This window comes from Phacochoerus africanus, chromosome 15 (assembly GCF_016906955.1).
Source record: "Phacochoerus africanus isolate WHEZ1 chromosome 15, ROS_Pafr_v1, whole genome shotgun sequence".
NCBI lineage: Eukaryota > Metazoa > Chordata > Mammalia > Artiodactyla > Suidae > Phacochoerus > Phacochoerus africanus.
This window is the reverse complement of record NC_062558.1, coordinates 83,195,572-83,213,989: the sequence shown is the minus strand read 5'-3', so window position 1 is coordinate 83,213,989 and position 18,418 is coordinate 83,195,572. Positions and strand designations below refer to the sequence as shown.

The 18,418-nt window shown below is 47.6% G+C and overlaps 1 protein-coding gene across 2 annotated transcripts in view; it reads right to left on the bottom strand.

Moving 5' to 3' along the window:
* SH2D4B (SH2 domain containing 4B) overlaps positions 1-15,900 on the bottom strand; it is a 91,554-nt gene extending 75,654 nt beyond the window's left edge. For both annotated transcript variants that reach the window (XM_047762121.1, XM_047762122.1), the window contains exon 1: positions 12,242-15,900. In XM_047762121.1, the coding sequence (XP_047618077.1) occupies positions 12,242-12,425 (184 nt within the window). In that variant the 5' untranslated portion in view covers positions 12,426-15,900. The remainder of the gene's footprint in view (positions 1-12,241) is intronic.
* Between the last annotated feature and the right edge of the window lie 2,518 nt (positions 15,901-18,418).

Genomic DNA, 18,418 nt, shown 5'->3' with positions numbered 1-18,418 from the left:
ATCATTTCAAACAACACAGACATAAAAAAACACAGAACTAAAAAATTAAATTCCGATTGCATGTAGTATAAGGTCATTCACATAATGATTAAGCAACATGTTGTTTACAAAATATGTATCAAAGTATGGAAGAGATATAAGAATGATACACATGGAATTTATAATAGGATCGCATACGGGGAGAGACATAGGGAGTAAAATTTTAGAAAAGCACTAAAGTGGGTCTCACCTGTATATGAAGTATTTAAATAAAAACAAGGCACTATTGTTTACGCTGAATAAAGACATTATGGGTCCTTGAGTACTTTATTACTTTCTATTTTGCCTATATGTTTAAATATTTTAATGAGATATTTAAAAAGCTTTGTTTTAAAAAAGATATAACATGAATAAAATAAGTTTTCAATCTAAGACATTATAAAAAGAACAAAAAACTATGGAGTTCCCATGCCATGGAGCAGTGGAAACGAATCTGACTAGGAACCATGAGGTTGCAGGTTCAATCCCTGGCCTCACTCAGTGGGTTAAGGATCCGGCGTTGCCACGAGCTGTGGTGGAGGTCACAGATGCAGCTAGGATCCTGCGTTGCTGTGGCTGTGGTGTAGGTTGCAAATGTGGCTGTGGCTGTAGGGAGGCCGGCATCTGTAGCTCTGATTAGACCCCTAGCCTGGGAACCTCCATATGCTGTGAGTGTGGCCCCAAAAAGCCAAAAGAAAAAAAATTTGCTCTTTGAAAAATGTAATAAATTATGTTAAAATATATTTATATGTATATATGTGTTATATATATGTTACATATATGCCATGTATATATATTTATTATGTGTATATGTGTATATATAATAAATATGGCATTAAGAATAAAAAAGACAATGTAAAACAATAAATGATTAAAAGAGAATATCATGTGCTAGTCTGTGTTAATGAATTTGAAAATATAGATATAGGCATAAATCTTCATGACCTTAAATGAGACAGTGGTTTCTTAGATACAACACCAAAAGCACAAAAACAAAAGAAAATAAATATAACTCGGACGTCATCAAAATTTGAAATTTTTTTTTGTCTTGTCTTTTTAGGGCCACACCTGAGGCATATGGAGGTCCCCAGGCTAGCTGTCTAATAGGAGCTGTAGTCACTGGCCTACGCCACAGTCACAGCAACACCAGACCTGAGCCACATCTGCAATCTACACCACAGCTCACAGCAATGCCAGATCCTCAACCTGCTGAGGATCCTCAACCCATCCCTCATGGATGCCAGTCAGATTCATTTCCACTGAGGCATAACGGGAACTCCAAAATTTGAAATTTAAAACCACTGTATTTCCAAAAATGCCATCAAGAAAGTAAAAGGCAACTCAAAGGGTGGGAGTAAATATTTACAGATCACGTATCTGATAAGGAACTTGTGTCTGGAGTATATAAAAATTCTTACAACTGAACAATAAAAGGACAATTCAGTCAAAAAATGGGCAAAGGATCTCAACAGACATTTCTCCAAATAAGATATACAGATGACCAATAAGCATAAGGAAAGATGCTCAACCACATGCAAATCAAAACCACAATGATACAACTCTTCACACTTCCCAGGATGGATTTAACCAAAAAACACAGATAATAGCAGGATGTGGGAAAACTGGAATTCTCATACACTGCCGGTGGGAAGGTAACATGGAGCAACTGTTTTGGCAAACAGTCTGCCAATTCCTCAAATTATTAAGCATAAAATTATCAAATGACCCCCCAATTCCACTTCTAGGAACACACCCAAGAGAAATGAAAAGATATGCCCAAATAAAAACTTGTAAATGAATGTTTATAGAAACATTATTCATAATAGTCAAAAACAGAAAAAAAACAAATATCCATTAAAAGATGAATGGATTTTAAAAAAATGTAGTACATCTATATAGTGGAATATTATTCAGCCATAAAAAAGAATGGCATGCTGACACATGCTACATTATGGATGGGTCATGAAAACATCCTAAGTGCAAGAAGTCAGTCACAACAAATCCACATATTATATTATTCTACTCATTTGAAAGTCTAGAATAGGGAAATCCATAGAGATATAAAGTAGATTAGTGGTTGCTAAGGGCTGGGGCAGGGAGAGAAGATCTGGGAGGTAATAGTTAAAGTGAATGGGATTTCTTTTTTTTTTTTTTTTGTCTTTTGTCTTTTTTGTTGTTGTTATTGTTGCTATTTCTTGGGCCGCTCCCGCGGCATATGGAGGTTCCCAGGCTAGGGGTCGAATCGGAGCTGTAGCCACCGGCCTACGCCAGAGCCACAGCAACGCGGGATCCGAGCCACGTCTGCAACCTACACCACAGCTCACGGCAACGCCGGATCGTTAACCCACTGAGCAAGGGCAGGGATAGAACCCGCAACCTCATGGTTCCTAGTCGGATTCGTTAACCACTGCACCACGACGGGAACTCCTGAATGGGTTTTCTTGAGATGATGAAAACACTCTAAAAATGACTGTGGTAATGGTTGCATATCCCAGTGAATATACTAAAAACCATTTAGTTGTACACCTTAAATGGATGGCTTGCATACACTAAGTGGATGACTTTTACCTCAATAAAGCTGTCTTTGACAACAACCAAAAAAGGTCTTCTGGTAATTTACAGGATAAGTAGGGGGGAAAATCAGGGTATAGAGATCTAAACAATATATCAACAAACTTAGCCTAATTGACATTTATAGAACGCTGCCAACTACAGCAGAAAACTTTCAACAAGACAGACCATATTCTCAGCCATTTTTATAAAAGTCAACAATTATAAATGTTGAAATGGTGGCCAGATAATAAGCACATCTATGAAATGACAGAATAAAAATAAATGCTCTGTAGGGCCCAAAGTCCCATCATTTTGAAAGAACATTGGGGAAACTGGTGTGGAAATGCACCCAAAGAATTTAAACCCCAAAGTCAAATGCAAAATCTGGTTCCAAATGGAAGAATCCTGGGAAGCTTTGCTGATTTTTACGTGAGAAAAACCTGGAAAGCAGTAATGCTAGCCCCTGGGAGAGATAACAAAGGGGCAGGCAGCCACCAGCAACCTGCTCCTTCAGCCCAGCCCTTGGGAGGAGAGCTGAGACCTGGGTCAGGTTACAGGCAGTCAGGAGATAACCAGCTGCTGGCCTTTCTCAGAAACTGTCCCTGCTGGCCTCCAGGTGGAAGGGAAGCAGTCAGGTGGACAGCTGGGAAGGAGGAGGTGGCCGACATGATCACCCCTGAAGCAAGGGCGGGGGGACTATGCCTGGGTAGCTCAGTCCAGCCTCCCCCAGCTGGGGCCCTGCAGCAGGCAGGAGAGGGTCCTCCCTCCATCCAGAGCTGAGCAAAATTCAAACAGCCCATGGGCTTCTGGCAGCATTCGGAAGATAGCTAGAGGATCAGGGCCGGGGTGGAGAGTGGGGTGGAAGGGGGCAGGGGGGACAGAAGAGCCAGTCTTTATCTGCCTCATCCCCATGGACCCAAGCTCCTCCAGAATCTGCAGAAACCCTGTCCCTCTTTATATGACCCTCCTCAGCCACATAAGAGAGAAGCTCTTTCCCTAAATCTTCATCATTATTACTATGAGACGACTTTAACGTTTGCCAGTATTACTGCTTTCATTTGCAATGATGTGCTTTACTAGTGAGGTTGAATACCTTTCCACATGGTCCTCATGACTGAAAATTTCACTCCAGTGAATGGCTGGCTTGTTCGTGTCTTTTCCCCATTTTTCTATTCCTTTTGTCTTTTGCTAATTGATTTAAAGAGCTTCTATATGTTCTCTGGATACAAGTCCTCTGCCTGTTATATACGTAGCAAATATTTTTTTCAAACTTATCTGCTGTTTTGTTCTTTTTAAAACTCATTGTGGTATCTTTCATTAAGAAGATTATTTAAGGCTAGTCATATTTATCTCTAGTTTCTTTCTTTTTTTTTTTTCTCCCCTTGTTGTGTCTTGTTTTTCCCTCACTCACAGCATATGGAAGTCCCAGACCAGGATTCAAACCCATGCCCAGAGCAGCAACTCAGGCCACCTCAGTGACAACACTGGATCCATAACCTGCTATACCACAAGGGAACTCCCTTCTTTCGCTATTTCTATCATTCTGCTTGTTTTTGCTTTTTCTGCATTGGTCTTTAATCACCTGGAATATGTCATTTCACCATGGTAACAACTGTGAGGAGAAAGATGCCGAGTCTCCTTTTACTGAAATAACCGAATTTCCTCCAATTTACCGTAAAAAGTAAAGCCACACAAGGAGTAATGATTTTACAGACACAGGAAGGTCCCACCCACACTCTCATCCCTGAGACTCCAGAAAAGCCGAGGATGGCCAAGCAATGATGGAGCTGGTCCCATAGCCTGGGTCTGTTGGGATCGCTTCAGAAGAGGCTGAACAAACTGCAAGGGCACCTGCCAGCAGAGGCAGATGGGGGTTGGGGTGAGAAAAGGAAGAAGGTGGAGGTAGCTTGGCTCTTCCACGCCCCATGTGACAGTGGACGCTTTCGCACTTGTTGAAGCTTTTTGAACTCTCCCAACAACTGGTGGAAAAGGGTTGTTATTCCCATTGCACAGGTAATGCTCCAAAGTCACCCCAGTGGAACCAAGATGAAAATCCAGGGGGCTTGGTTCCATTCCACCATCCCAGAGGCATGTTGAAAATAGCATCAACCCCACCAAAAGGTGGAGAAGTGATCTATGACATTGTCATTTGCCACCCTTGAGCCCTTAGGAAAAGAGCTGATGGCACATCCCTTTGGATATGAAAGTCTGGAAAAGTCTGGCAAGGTCTTTGCCCCCCTCATACACCCGTAGAGCTTCAGTGCCTATCTGCAGGGGTCAGATGCTAGGACATCTCTCTAGAATCAGCTGGACAGCCTAGTGTCAGCACAGATACACTTACGATGTTCCTCTTGCCTCACTTCAGGGCTCCCGTGGGGAAGCGTACAGCAGCCCCACTGCTCATCTGCTGCCTTCATGGTCCCTCAGACCCACACTCAGCAGCAACTTACCAATTATCTTGGCATAGGGGACTTTCTACCTCTTGTCTACCTTGCACAGGACTCTGGACACCCTCCCCCACTGCCAAACTCTTCCTTTTCACTCCCCATCACATATATTCTCTGAAAAAAAATCAAACATTCTCCCTCCCTACAGAATTGTTCTTTGAATATTTGCACATGGACAGGAAACATTTTCTTAGCAAAAGGAATGGGGCACTACAGTGAGAAATTGGGAGGCAGTCTGTCAGTGGCCTCCCCAACCCCTCCCCCCATGGCACTGTTCCAGAAACACTGCCCCCAGTGCCCAGAAAAGGGGCCATGAGCAACAGCTTCAAAGGGCTTCAATCCAGAAACCCACGGCATCCTTGTCCCTAATCCCCCAATATTCCTACACAGTCATCACTCCCTGAGTGGATCCACTGGGAAACTGTCAAAACTATTAAAAAAGAAGTTGAGGAGATCCTGTCGTGGCTTGGTGGTAACGAACCCAACTAGGATCCAGGATCCATGAGGATGCAGGTTCGATCCCTGGCCCTGCTCAGTGAGTTAAGGATCCGGCATTGCCGTGAGCTGTGGTGTAGGTTGTAGATGCATCTCGGACCCCGAGTTGCTGTGGCTGTGGTGTAGGCCGGCAGCTGCAGCTCTGATTCAACCCCTAGCTTAGGAACTTCCATATGGTGGGGGTGTGGCACTAAAAAGCAAAAGAAAGAAAGGGAGGAAGGAAGGAAAAGGAAGTTGAAGAAAATTAGCATGCCAGGGTCAGTAGTGTCCCATCACAATATGACAGCAAGAACAGGGACAGGGCAGGAGACAGACAGCTTCAAAGGTGGATTTCCTTTGATGTTTAATGACTTCTGTGTGATGTGCTGAGAATCCTAACAGTGAGGAGTGTGCGGCTGGGTTAGCCGAATCACTTGTACAAGGAGGCCAAGGGGCAAGAGAATATTTACCATTTTCAGGAGTTTCTGTTGTAGCTCAGTGGGTTAAGAACCCAACACAATCTCTCTGAGGAGGCAGATTCAATTCCTGGCCTCACACAGTGGGTTAAGGATCCGGTGCTGCCATGTCTGTGGTGTAGGCCAGCAGCTGCAGCTCTGATTTGACCCCTAGTCCAGGAACTTCCATATGCCACAGGTGTAGCCATACAAAGAAAAAAAAAAAAAAAGAATATTTACCACTTTCCCCTTAGAGAAAAAATGTGGGGAGCAAGTAGTGCAAAATGGAGTTAGTATCCAAATAATTATTGTTATTATGGTCTGATTATGAAACTACTACGGGCATAAAAAATGTCTTGAAAGATGAATCAGTAAACAAAATCAATCTAAAATTCTTCATTATACCAACGAAGTCATGGGGAGGATGGGGAGGGATATCAAAATATCCTTAAGTTTCTCATCTTTAGTAGATAATGTTTCATTCCTCATAAAGATACAGAATCTGGATTCAAGTATATTTTTTAAGTAAGTTTTAAAATAACATATGCTAGTTAATATACATTTTTTTGATAGACTCCCTTAAAACAAAATAGTATCAAAAGATACAGGGGGATGTACACTAAGCCAATGCAAAGAAAAAAACATAGCATTGGTCAAACTAAAATCTAAGTCTAAATGCTAAAACAGGAAATAAAAAGGAAATGACTTAGAAATAAAAAGGAAATGACTTATGAGTGAAAAGGTGACAGAACTGCCATTATATATACATATTATAGATTGTATTTCAGCTTCTACAGCATATCCCAAAACACAGGTATGTTGAGATTTTTAGACTTTTACTGAAGATTTTTAAGGTCTAGAGGAGGGGTCCTACTGCACAGCTCACAGCTTTTTACTCAGAAGAGAAATCCTTTAATACCTGTCTCTTCAGTCAGGTCCCTTTGACACACCACACATGCAAGGATCTTAGCAGCTGCCCCCCCCCAAAGCCACCCCCAAACACATCCCTGGGCCTCGTTCCAGATGCTGGGATGGAGATCACGCAGCCACAGCCACCGTCTCACAGCACTCTCAGCTAATGGAGGAGACAGACCGTAAACACACAACAGATACATTTTTTAAAAAGATGAAGGCAAATCCACAGAGATAGAAAGCAGATCAGAGGTTGCTGGGGAAGGAGGGTGGGGAGTGGCCACTTCATGGATACGAGCTTTTGTTTTGTGATGATGGAAATCATAGAGGCAGTGGTTGCACATTTTGACTGTACAAATTGCACACTTTAAAATGATTATGGGAGTTTCCATTGTGGCTCAGCAGTAATGAACCCGACCTCGTATCCCTGAGCATGCAGTTTCAATCCCTGGCCTCGCTCAGTGGGTTAAGGATCCAGCGTTGCCATGAGCTGTGGTGTACGTGACAGACGCAGCTCGGATCTGGTGTTGCTGTGGCTGTGGCACAGGCCAGCGGCTATATCTCTGATTTGACCCCTAGCCTAAGAACTTCCATATGCCATGGGTGCAGTCCTAAAAAGACTAAATAAATAGATAAATAAATAGATAGATAGATAGATAAATAAAATGGTTACATTTTATGTTGTGTGTATTCTACCACAATTGTTTTTTAAAAAGATACTTCCGTATGTGGTAAGTGCTTTGAAGGAAATCAGGCAGGGATTGAAAGAGAGCTTGGTGGGGCGCTCCTTGAGAATCAGTGGTCAGTGAAGAGCTCAACATTTAACTGAGAAATGGATAAGGAATAACACCCAGCCTCACAAGGTTTTGGGAACAGTCCATGCAGAAGGATGTAAAATGGGTGGAAGTTAGGAAATTAGGTTGGAAAGTGGCAGAGGCCTGCAAAAGCATTTGTATTTCTTTTTTCTTTTCTTTTCTTTCTTAACCTTTTTTTTTTTTTTCTATCTGTGGTGAACAGGCAAGAAGTAGCTTGATGTGGGATTTCAATTCCCAGAACAGGTACTGAGCCCAGGCTGTAGCTGTGAAAGCACTGAATCCTAACCACTAGACCACCAGGGAACTCCCAATCATTCGTGTTTCTTTGAATGCAACAGAAGCCACTGAGCCAGGGAGATGCACAAGATAATTAGTGTATTAAAAGGCACTTTAGCTGCTCCTAGGAAGGTCATAGGGCATGAGCATGAGGCAGGGGACCACTGAGTACATGGGTACATCAGGAATGTGACAAGTAAGTACAGGTTCCCATGCCTGGAAAGGGAACACATGGCAGCTAAGGAGGGCCTGAGTCCATCAGGCGAGGTTGCCGTGGTTACTGGATGGCTCCCAGGAAAACGAGAGAAGGAAGATACCCAGTGAGAAGGACCATGGCACACAGCTTTCATCCAGGTATGAACCAGGCCTACCTGAGCACCAAGTTGGGGGCAGATGCACAGCAGGTATGGCCGAGAGCTGAGACACAGGTTGCTTGATAGGGTATCTCCCTCCGGCCTCAGGTCAGGGCTGCTTGTGGGGGTGGCACAGGCAGGGCTGGCAGAAACAGGCTGGTCTAACAGGTGGGAGCTGCCTTTTGACCCCAGCTGTAGGGAATGGAGGTGGTGGAGGCTGGTCCCTGGACTTAGAGCCTTCCATAGGCTGGTTGGGGCAAGCACAGGGCTGGCCAAGCAGGTGAAAATAAGGCACCTCCCTGAGGCTGCGGGTTTGGTTTGCCGTGTGGCCAACATCAGCCAAGTTAAAGGAGGAAGTAGGACAGAGAGTGGGAGAGAGGTCTGGCTCCCAGGCAAAGGATGTCAGGATGGACAAGGAGATGGTCAGGGAGGAACCAGTTTGACATTGAGTGAAACTACTAATCAGGGCAGAAGTGTCAAGACCAGGTGGGGAAGCTTCCTGGGTTACAACAGCAGTAGGAACACATATGTCCTGTGTCCTGTGTCTCACCCAGCTCCAGCCCCAAGAAACTGGGATAACTGGGCAAGCACAGCAGGGGCCAGGGGGTGAGAAGGCCGAAGCTCCTAAATGGGCGTGGGTCCCCGCGGTGGTGAAAGAGGAAGCGATTGCAAAGGTCACAGTAATGCTGGAGGGCCCGGCTTAAATCTACCGGGTCTGCAATGTGATAACATGCCTTCCCAGAGTCCCAACAACACCAATTCCTGTCAGACATCAAATTTTGTCAGAAAAGTGACAAATGGCAAACATGACGACAGATGGGAAAACAACAGAAGCTGAGGGTCTGTGTCTTCCACAACAGGGCAGAACACCAGAAGCTCCTCGGTAAAAAATAAAGTGGAAACAAAGAAAGAAACAAACAAAAATACACCCAAGTTTCCGTAAACTGGAATAATCCACTTTAAACACTGTATCATCAGTGTTTCTGCCTTCTCTCTGCAGGTACAACTGGAGAGCAGAGAGGTTCTCAGGGACAGGGTACACCTTGCCCTGCCTGAGCCCTGGGGACAGTGAGGTCAGGCCTGCTAGGGGCTGGGAGGTGTCCTCAGAAGAGAGGAGGAAGGTCTCGGGACAAGCAGGACTGGAGAGATGGGCAGGAAGAGGTGCCATGTCATTCCAGGCTGACCAGGACTGAGTAAGTTGTGCTCAGGGATGCCAAGGGACTGGCACACCCAACAGGACACAGCAAATGCTTCCCTTAGGATAAATTGGAGGGACAGAGGCAAAAGCTGGAAAGAGGGAACCTGTGAAAGGAAGGGAAAGATCCAGCCTATGGGGCCTGTCCCACAGACCCTTCCCTAAGCCACCACATGGCTGCCTTGCAACAGGCCTTGATCCTGGCACTCCATTCAGTATGTTCCCTGGAATCTGATCTGTCTGCTCACTGACTCAAGGGCCAAAGCTCTGTCCAATTCACTGAGGTTTGTGCTTAGTCATGTTGCCTAAGGGAATAAATGAGTGAAAGAATGAACAAATGAACATGTGCACAGGTCCTCCACTGAAGTCCAGAGCTCAGAATGAATGAATAGGAGGTCCCATCATGCTCAGCGGAAACAAATCTGACTAGCATCCATGAGAATTCGGGTTCGATCCCTGGCCTCGCTCCGTGGGTTAAGGATCCAGCATTGCCATGAGCTGTGGTGTAGGTTGCAGATGAGGCTTGGCTCTGGCATTCCTGTGGCTGTGGCGTAGGCCAGTGACTAGAGCTCCAATTCGACCCCTGGCCTAGGAATTTCCATATGCCATAGGTGCAGCCCTAAAAAGACAAAAAAAAAAAAAGTGAATGAAGAGAAAACCATCAGTCACTGGACAAGGTCAAAATCACGGGACGTGTGTCCTGTCTCCTCCTGTCTCCACTTGTAGCATCTAGGTGACTTGAATGGATGTATCAAGTGAGCCATGGCTTCCTCATCTGAGATGGAGTCACAGGGCTATGGGGGCATTCAGTGAGGGCAGGCACATGGTAAATATGAAAGGCCACAGACCAGATAGGGAGGTGTTGCAAGACTTCATCATGATCCCAGGACGCAAACCAGGACGCACTCCGGACGCACAATAAGAAGCTCTCCAGCCCCTGGAGCTGAGCCCCCTTCCCCCAGAGCCTCACTAAGGTCTGCCCAGATGGCTCTACAGCAGGACTGAAGCAAAGAGCTGAGATCTGAGCAGGATCCTGACCTGGAACACACACATTCCTCAGTGTGCTTCCTCCTCTTCTCCATTTTTTATAAATCAGAAAATTAATTATCTGGAAAAGAGAAAAGAGTCTTCCAGACCAGAAACCCAAATGAGTTTAATATATAATTTATATACGAAAATGTAGATGTCAATGTGTGACAAACCGCCGTAAAAATATTTTTGCAGTTAAAGTTTGAGGCATCTGTCTTCCTTCCAGAAGAGCCATGGGAGAGACACCATGAGGCCCCAGGGCTCAGGCCGGTGGGGCAGGAAAGGCAGCTTGTCTTTTTCTCCAGTAGTGATGCAGCTGCCAGTGCAGCCCCAGCCTTGGCACCAACCACACAGCCAAGTCATGGCTCTTCCCCCAGGAATCCCGCTGGGTTTTGTTCAAAATGGGGATTTCACACTCTGTGCCAGCTCTGTGCCAGACCCAAGGATGGAAGACAGAATGGAGGATGGGCTCTCACTCCAGTGGCTCTGAGTCCCTTGGGAGAGCCAGGCAAGCAGACGATGGATGATACTGAGAGTGTAGCAAGCACTAGGGCAGGGATGGGTCCTACACACCAAGGAGCCACGGAGGAGCAAGTACTTCCCAGTGCCAGGAGCATCCCAAGAGATGCCAAGAGGCAGCAGCTAGAGCTGAAGGAGTTCATCAGGAGGATGAAGGCAGAACACTACCAATGGGAAGAACTAAACTACACACATAAGGACAGAGGCTAGAGCAAGACATCCAGATGGGTGCGGGTGTGGCCTGTGACATGGGGCAGGGACCAACAGTAAGCCTGGAGTGGAGAGAGGGAGCTGGGTCACCAAGGGAGTCTGTATGTCAGCCCAGAATCAGGACTTTGTCCTGGACTGAAAACTTAAAAACAGATCAAGTCTACACGTGACTCTAGGGAACAGCATGGAAGCCAAGAGGAAGGTTGTGGGGAGAGAACAAGAGCGAAGATGAACGGGCTTTGCAAACTGTAAAGGACAGCAGCCACATAAAGTGTCCTCCCCAGAAGGATCTTGAGGTCCTGCACCAAGCTCAGCAGCTTGACTGCTCCAGGTGCACCTTCACTCACAGGTGCCCCAGTCCATGGTCCTGACTGGCACATCACTGCATGGTAATGCCCTGAAACATAGGTTGACACCTTGCTTCTTGTCTGCGATTGCTACTGTCACTGGGGTTGATCACTCTTAGTGCAGGACATTCCTTGACCCCCTCTCTCCAAATGCCCAACAGGGATCCAGCACAACCCAAAGCATCCTCTCTCAAGAGGACAGGTACAAGGAGCATAGGGCACCATGCTGGCCTGACTTGGAAGAGCTGTGCCCCCTACATACAAGGGAGACAGGAGCTGCATGTCTTTGCTGCACCCTGGCCCTCTGACCAGAACCACTGGTGAGGGTCAAGAACATGGCCTCTCCTATACCAGGCAGTCACCCACAATCTGAAATCTCAATGATATCTTCCCTCCCACAACACGACAAAGCAAGTCCCCATGCCCCAATGTCACTGGGCTCCCCAGGCAGCCCCTTCTGCAGCCTTGGAGCCCTACAGACCTGGTCAGACCAGGCTACAGGGACAAGATGCTCAGAGAACAAAGGGTGCAGGCCCCGGCCCTCATCCCACCAGTGCCCATTTTAAAGAAGAACACAGTCTGACATTAACAACTTTTCCACCTCCTGGGAAGCCAGGGCTCAGTCCCTTGCCACATACCTCGCTTGGCCTTGGGGGGGCGAAGACCTTCAACCTCTGCCAGGGCTTCCCAAGCTTCGCGCTCCCTCCAGCGTCTCAGCTGCTCCTCTCGCATTTTGTAGAAAAGGATGTGCTTCTGCACATCACTGAGCTCGGCAAGCAGCTCAGGGTCGATGTACATATCACGCAGGATCTGCTGCAGCATCACGCCACTTGAGAGGCACACACCAGGTGGGACACCCCAGGCCACTCCTCACCCCAGCTCCTCACGCCAGGGCCACTCCCAGAGCCCCTTCTCCACACAGCATCATCACTACTTCAGCTCCCAGCCAGCAATGAACTCATCTCTTCCACCCGGGACAGAACAGGGACCAGGAAGCAGAAGCAGCTGGGATCTGCAACAGGGATCCGGCACTGAACACAGTCTAGTCCTTCTGCTGGGTCACCAATCATCACATCCCAGCAGAGCCTGTGTCTTGACCTCCCTTGGGCTCTGGGACAATGGGAGGGCCAAAGCCTCCAGCTCCACAGGGCAATGCCCAGGTTCAGCCTTGCCCAGCAGGTGTCAAGTGATCTGTTAGTGGAAGGTAACGATGACACCAGCTGTATCGATGACACTGCCCCGGCCAACTGGGAACTGATCTCTCCTCTGCAGGTAAGAGGAGGAGGAGGCAGCTTTGCTTATTAATTCCACGCCTTGTGAGCCAACGTCAAACAGGCCAGAGGAGCCAGCCAGGAGCTTCCAAGCTGCTTGGCCTCACGCTCTACCTGCTCCATCATTGCCAACCTTCCTCTTTTCCAGGACCTTGGGCTATTGCAGTAATGCTTCTATACTTGCCTTGGAGGAGAAAAGAGCTTTCCTGCTCTCTGTGTTATAGCCAAGGAAGAAAACAAAATGGAATCAGTAGGGACAGTAAAGGGGTTTGATCATGAAATTCAAGGACACGAAGGAAGCAGGCATCCTCTCCCTCTTCCCTATGATGAGGTTCTAAAGCTGTGCTGGCAGATGAACCCTCCATTTGGGGTCAGTCTTGGTTATCAGAAGTATCCGAAGAGTACCTCAAACAACAAAGGCAAGTGTGTCTACTCTATCCCCTCCATGCCCTGAACGTGACGCACCCTGGACAGAGTTGGGTGGTGCTTTCTGCTTGGAAGGAACCCACATCTCTTTGGCCATGTGGATGGGTAGGTGCTACTCATGCTGAGACCCAAAGCCTGCTCTAACAGGTGCTCAGAGCTACTCCCAGCTGCCCTCCTGCTCAGACAAGGAAACTGGGGTTCAGAGAAGGTAAGTGACTTGCCAATGGCTCCCCAGTCCACTGCCACCCTGCAACTCCATCCAATTTTCAAATATTATGACTCTTTTGATGGCTTGTAGCCATACCAGGCGAAAAGAAACAAACTGTGGCCTGGCTGGGCTGGTGACCTTCATGTCCCCTTCCCTCCCCACAAGGACTAAAGGTGGATCAAGCACCCAGGAGTGATGGAACCAAGGTGTGAATGGCCCCCTTCTCCCTCTTCAAGGTGCAAGACAGTAAGGATTAAGCGGGTCCAGTGACCTTTAAGCCCATGGGGTCAAAAAGGAGTGCGGAGGACCAGGCTGTCCCTCCCCCAGGTCTGACTGGCTTGTCCCCATGTGAACCAGACCTTAGAGCCTCCACGCAGAGACCCCCACCTGCCCTCTTCTCTCTCCTCCCCACCCCAGACCTTTCAGCAACTCCCGCCACTCAGCATCCTGGTTCCCTCAGTTTCCTTGACCCGGACTGTGGGAACCTCCTCCTGCCCTCCCTCCGGGAAGGGCTATCTTTCTGGCCCTGATACTAGGTGGGAGCTCAGCGTCCAGAGAGGAGACAAGGAGGGGAAGGCACGAAGGGTTCTAGCCTCCCGCTGGCAGCTTCTCCCTTTGAGTTCCACAGATGCAACAAAAAGAGGGCGGAGAGAGCACAATACGGAGCCGCGGGGATAGGCAGTGAAGACGAGTCCTCTGGTTGAGCAGTGATGGTGTCATCCGGAGAGGGCGGGTGGCGGCCGGATGGCAACGACTCCACTAACGCCCGGGTTTGTGCCGCGGCGGGCGGAGCGCTCCTGGGCAATCCCAGGTCAGGGGGGCAGAGAGGCTGAACGCCGAGCGTAGCCGGCGCGCGGGCGGAATCCAATTTCCGGGAAGAAGCGCTTGGGCTGGCGCTTCTGGGAGCTGCCCCGCCCCGCCCGGCGCCACCTCTGGCCTGGCGTCTGCGGAGCCTTCTCTCTCCTGGGACAGAGGAGGTCACTCAGCCTGGCATGGGGCGCCCCCTGGCGGCCAATGGTAGCCGGAACTCCTGCAAGTGGGAGATCAGGGCTCAGGGAGCCGCGCAGTAGCCACGCGAGCCTGGACGCGCGGAGATCGGGTGCAGGAGGACCCGTTCCCTCCCCCGAGGCCATGCGGCGGGGACACGACGGCCCTCCAGGGCCCTGACCCCGGGGCAGGGGCACGCAGAGAAAAGGAGCCCCCAGAGGTTCCGGTTAAGGCAGCGCTTGGCTACTGCAGATGAGGCGAGTAAACTGGCGGTGTTTTCGGACATGGTTTTCTGCCACCTTCCAACTGGTTTTATTTTGCTTTCATTTTTCACATTAGCCGATGTGCTATGTTTAACTTTGCATGCTAACACAGTTCCTTCTGGGGGCAGAGGTATGTGCTGGCGATGTTATTACACAAGTGGGAAACCACCTGAATGTCCCTGCCGGGGAGGGGCACACGGTGAGGAACAGTAACGCATGTCGCAGAGAATATGGAGTCCATCTGTCTTCTTGACCAGGGAAAATGTCCATGGCAGAAAAATGAAGAGGTGACATGCAGAATTTTGGGCACAGTGTAATCCATTCTTTAAATTCTATGTTGGATTATTTTTGTATAGACAAAGGAAAACATAATGTGGAAAACAAACACATGGTTTCTTGCTTTCTTCTTGGAAGAGGGAGGGAGCCCACTTTAGACAATTCTGTATTGCTTCTACAATGGGTAAGATATATATAATTCATATGACAGAAATTAAATGTATTTCAGAAGCTCTGAAATGTGACCCCCAAAAATTGGCTTCTGGAAGTCAGTGCTGGTGAAGCCAGGACCCACATGCACCGCCTTGTCCACACTGACACCTGCCCCCAGAGAGGGACATGCAGACAAAGCCAGACCTCCCTTGGCATAGGCCAGCAGCTGCAGCTCCAATTCACCCCCTAGCCTGAGAACTTCCATGTGTCACAAAGGCTGCCCTAAAAAGAAATAAATTTTAAAAGGCCAGACCTCCCTAGTCAGGAAGGCTAGAATTTTGGCAGGGATAAACCATTCTTGTGGCCAGAGGTTACTAAACTGGAGAAGGGCTTGGAGGCATTTCTCAGAGACAGAGGAACAGGAGGCTGAGGGACAAGCCAGCAGACTTTGGCCAAAATCTAGGAGAGAGGTGATAAGGACTGTACCAGCATTGCCAGTGGGGACCAAGAGGGCAGAACTGGGGGACATTTCTTGATCCCAGAGCCTTCTATCAATTATCTGCTTCCTCTAAAATTGTTTTAAAACTTAAATCATGTAATTCCTCTGCTGCAAACCCTGTAGTGGCTCCCATTTTACTCAAAGCCCAAGGCCCACAGTAATCTGCCTCCTTCCCACTCCTTCAGATAGCCCCTGGCACCACCACTCTCTTTCTTTTTTCTTTTTCTTTTCTTTTCTTTTTTTTTAATGGCCATACCCACAGCCTGGACCAGAGATTGAACCTGGGCCACAAGTACAGCAATGCCAAATCCTTTAATCCACTGCACTGGGCCAGGGATAGAACCTGCACTGCCACAGCAACCCAAGCCACTGCATTCGGATTCTTTTCTTTTTTTCTTTTTCTTTTTTTTTTTTTGTCTTTTCTTGGGCCACATCCGCAGCATATGGAGGTTACCAGGTGAGGGGTCCAGTCGGAGCTACAGTTGCTGGCCTACACCACAGCCACAGCCACAGCCACATCTGATCCAAGCTGTGTTTTCGACCTACACCACAGCTCACGGCATCGCCAGATGCTTAACCCACTAATTGAGGCCAAGGATCGAACCGGCAACCTCATGGTTCCTAGTCGGATTTGTTAACCACAGAGCCATGGGGGGAACTCCTGCAATTAGATTCTTAACCCACTGTAATGGAGTCTTAACTCCACTCCCATTCTTGTTCTCTCCCTTATACTGTATATTCCCAGGTAGTTAACTCACCTCCTTCAAGTCTTCGCTCAGACTTTTTACTCTTCTGTATTCCTTATCCACCCCCCCCATTCTGCTCTGTTTCTTCCTGTATTACTTACTTTGTAAAATACCATTTCACAATTTGTGTGCTTTTGTCTGTCTCTCCCTATGAGATGACAAACAGCACAAGGGCAGGTGCTTCACTGATGTCCTCAGTGCCAAGAATACTGCTTGGCAGGCACCAGATACTAGATAAATAGCTACTGGGAAAGGGTACAGATGAAGGATCGTTCTTACTGGAACTGATTAGAGGTTGTGTAGATGCTGGGAGGCATCCAGAACAGGACTCTGGAGAAAGGTTGCTGGAGCCCTGCACCTGGAAGCCCTGGGCAGATGGGTTAAGGCTGTGGGGCATTAGGTGGACTGGCCCAGCGACCGGCCACCTGCTCTGGCTGTCCTTTCATGCCCTGACCACAAGGCTCCCTCAAAGGTAGGGTCAAGTGTTGGCCAGAGAACCCCATCCTCTTGGCTTTGGGCAGCCCAGAGCACAGCCAACACGTAAAAATGGGCAGCAGGAAGGCCCTCCTACATTGCCCCCACCTCTCTGGTACATAAGCACTTGGGGAATTTGGTCCCAAGAGCACATTTAGGATCTTACCTGGTCTCAGTTTTGCGATCCAAGGGCTCAATGCAAGGCCAGGGGTATTTCTGCTTTGTCACCAGTTAAGCTCCACTGAAAAATCATGGCCATAAAAATCAATAGTGTCCCTGTATGAGCAACAACTACTTAGCAAATACGCTGTGAAAGAGATCCTGTTCACAATGGAAACCAGACAGGAAACACTAGAAATAAATTTAACAAACACTGCAGGGACCTATATGAAGAAAAGTGAAAAATCCTCACTGAGCACAAACCTAGGATTTAAGTTGGTACAGGGTCACACCACCTTCACCATCAGAAAGACGAATATGGAGTTCCCATTATGGCACAGCAGAAACGAATCTGACTAGTATCCATAATGATGTGGGTTCAATCCCTGGCCTTGCTCAGTGGGTTGGGGATCCAGCATCGCTGCGAGCTGTAGTGTAGGTCGAAGATGAGGCTCAGATCCTGTGTTACTGTGGCTGTGGCATAGGCTAGCAGCTATAACTCCGATTCAGCCCCTAGCCTGGGAAATTCCATATACCGCAGATGCAGCCCTAAGAAAAAGAAAACAAAAAGAAAGACCTAATATTGTAATGTGTTCAGTCCACCTCTGTATTAGCCTCTAAGGTGGTTCCCAAACATCTCTGCCTCCTGGTATCCATGACCTTGTGTGGCCTTTCTCACACATGTCAGGGTTAGTCTGTGTGATCAATAGGATACGCCAAAAGCGATGATGTGTCACTTTGGAGATCAGTTTAGTAAAGACATTTCTGCTTCCCCCTCCCTTTCTCCCTCTCTCTTTCCCTCTCTCTTTTTACTCTGGAGAGACCATGTCATGAAATACACATGTCCAGGAGCTGAAGTCTTTTGACAACAGTTTCATGAGTGGGATTGGCAGAGGAGCTGGTCTGGTGAAATTGCAGCCCAGCCAGCAGTTTTACCATGACCTCGTGAGCGTTCCTTAGCCAGAAACACCTAACCAAGGTGTTCCTAGATTCCTGACCCTCAAAAAGGGTGTGCAAAATATGTGTGTAGTTTCAAGCTGCTAAACTTCGGGGTAATGTGTTATGCAGCAACACATAATTAATACAGTCTCAAAGAATCCATGCATTTAATACAATTTCCAGCCTGAAATTTAATTGGGACATGGGGGAGAGACTTGATAAAATGATTCCCAAATTAGCTGAAAGAATGAACAGATGAGAATGGCCTAGAAAATACTGAGGGGTATTGAACTCTGTATCACCAGTATTCAGACTCGTAAAACAAACATTTCAATTCTGACACAAAAACAGGTAGATTGAAGTGAGACAGGTCCAAATACATACATAATTATTTAGTTTGTGATCAAAATGACA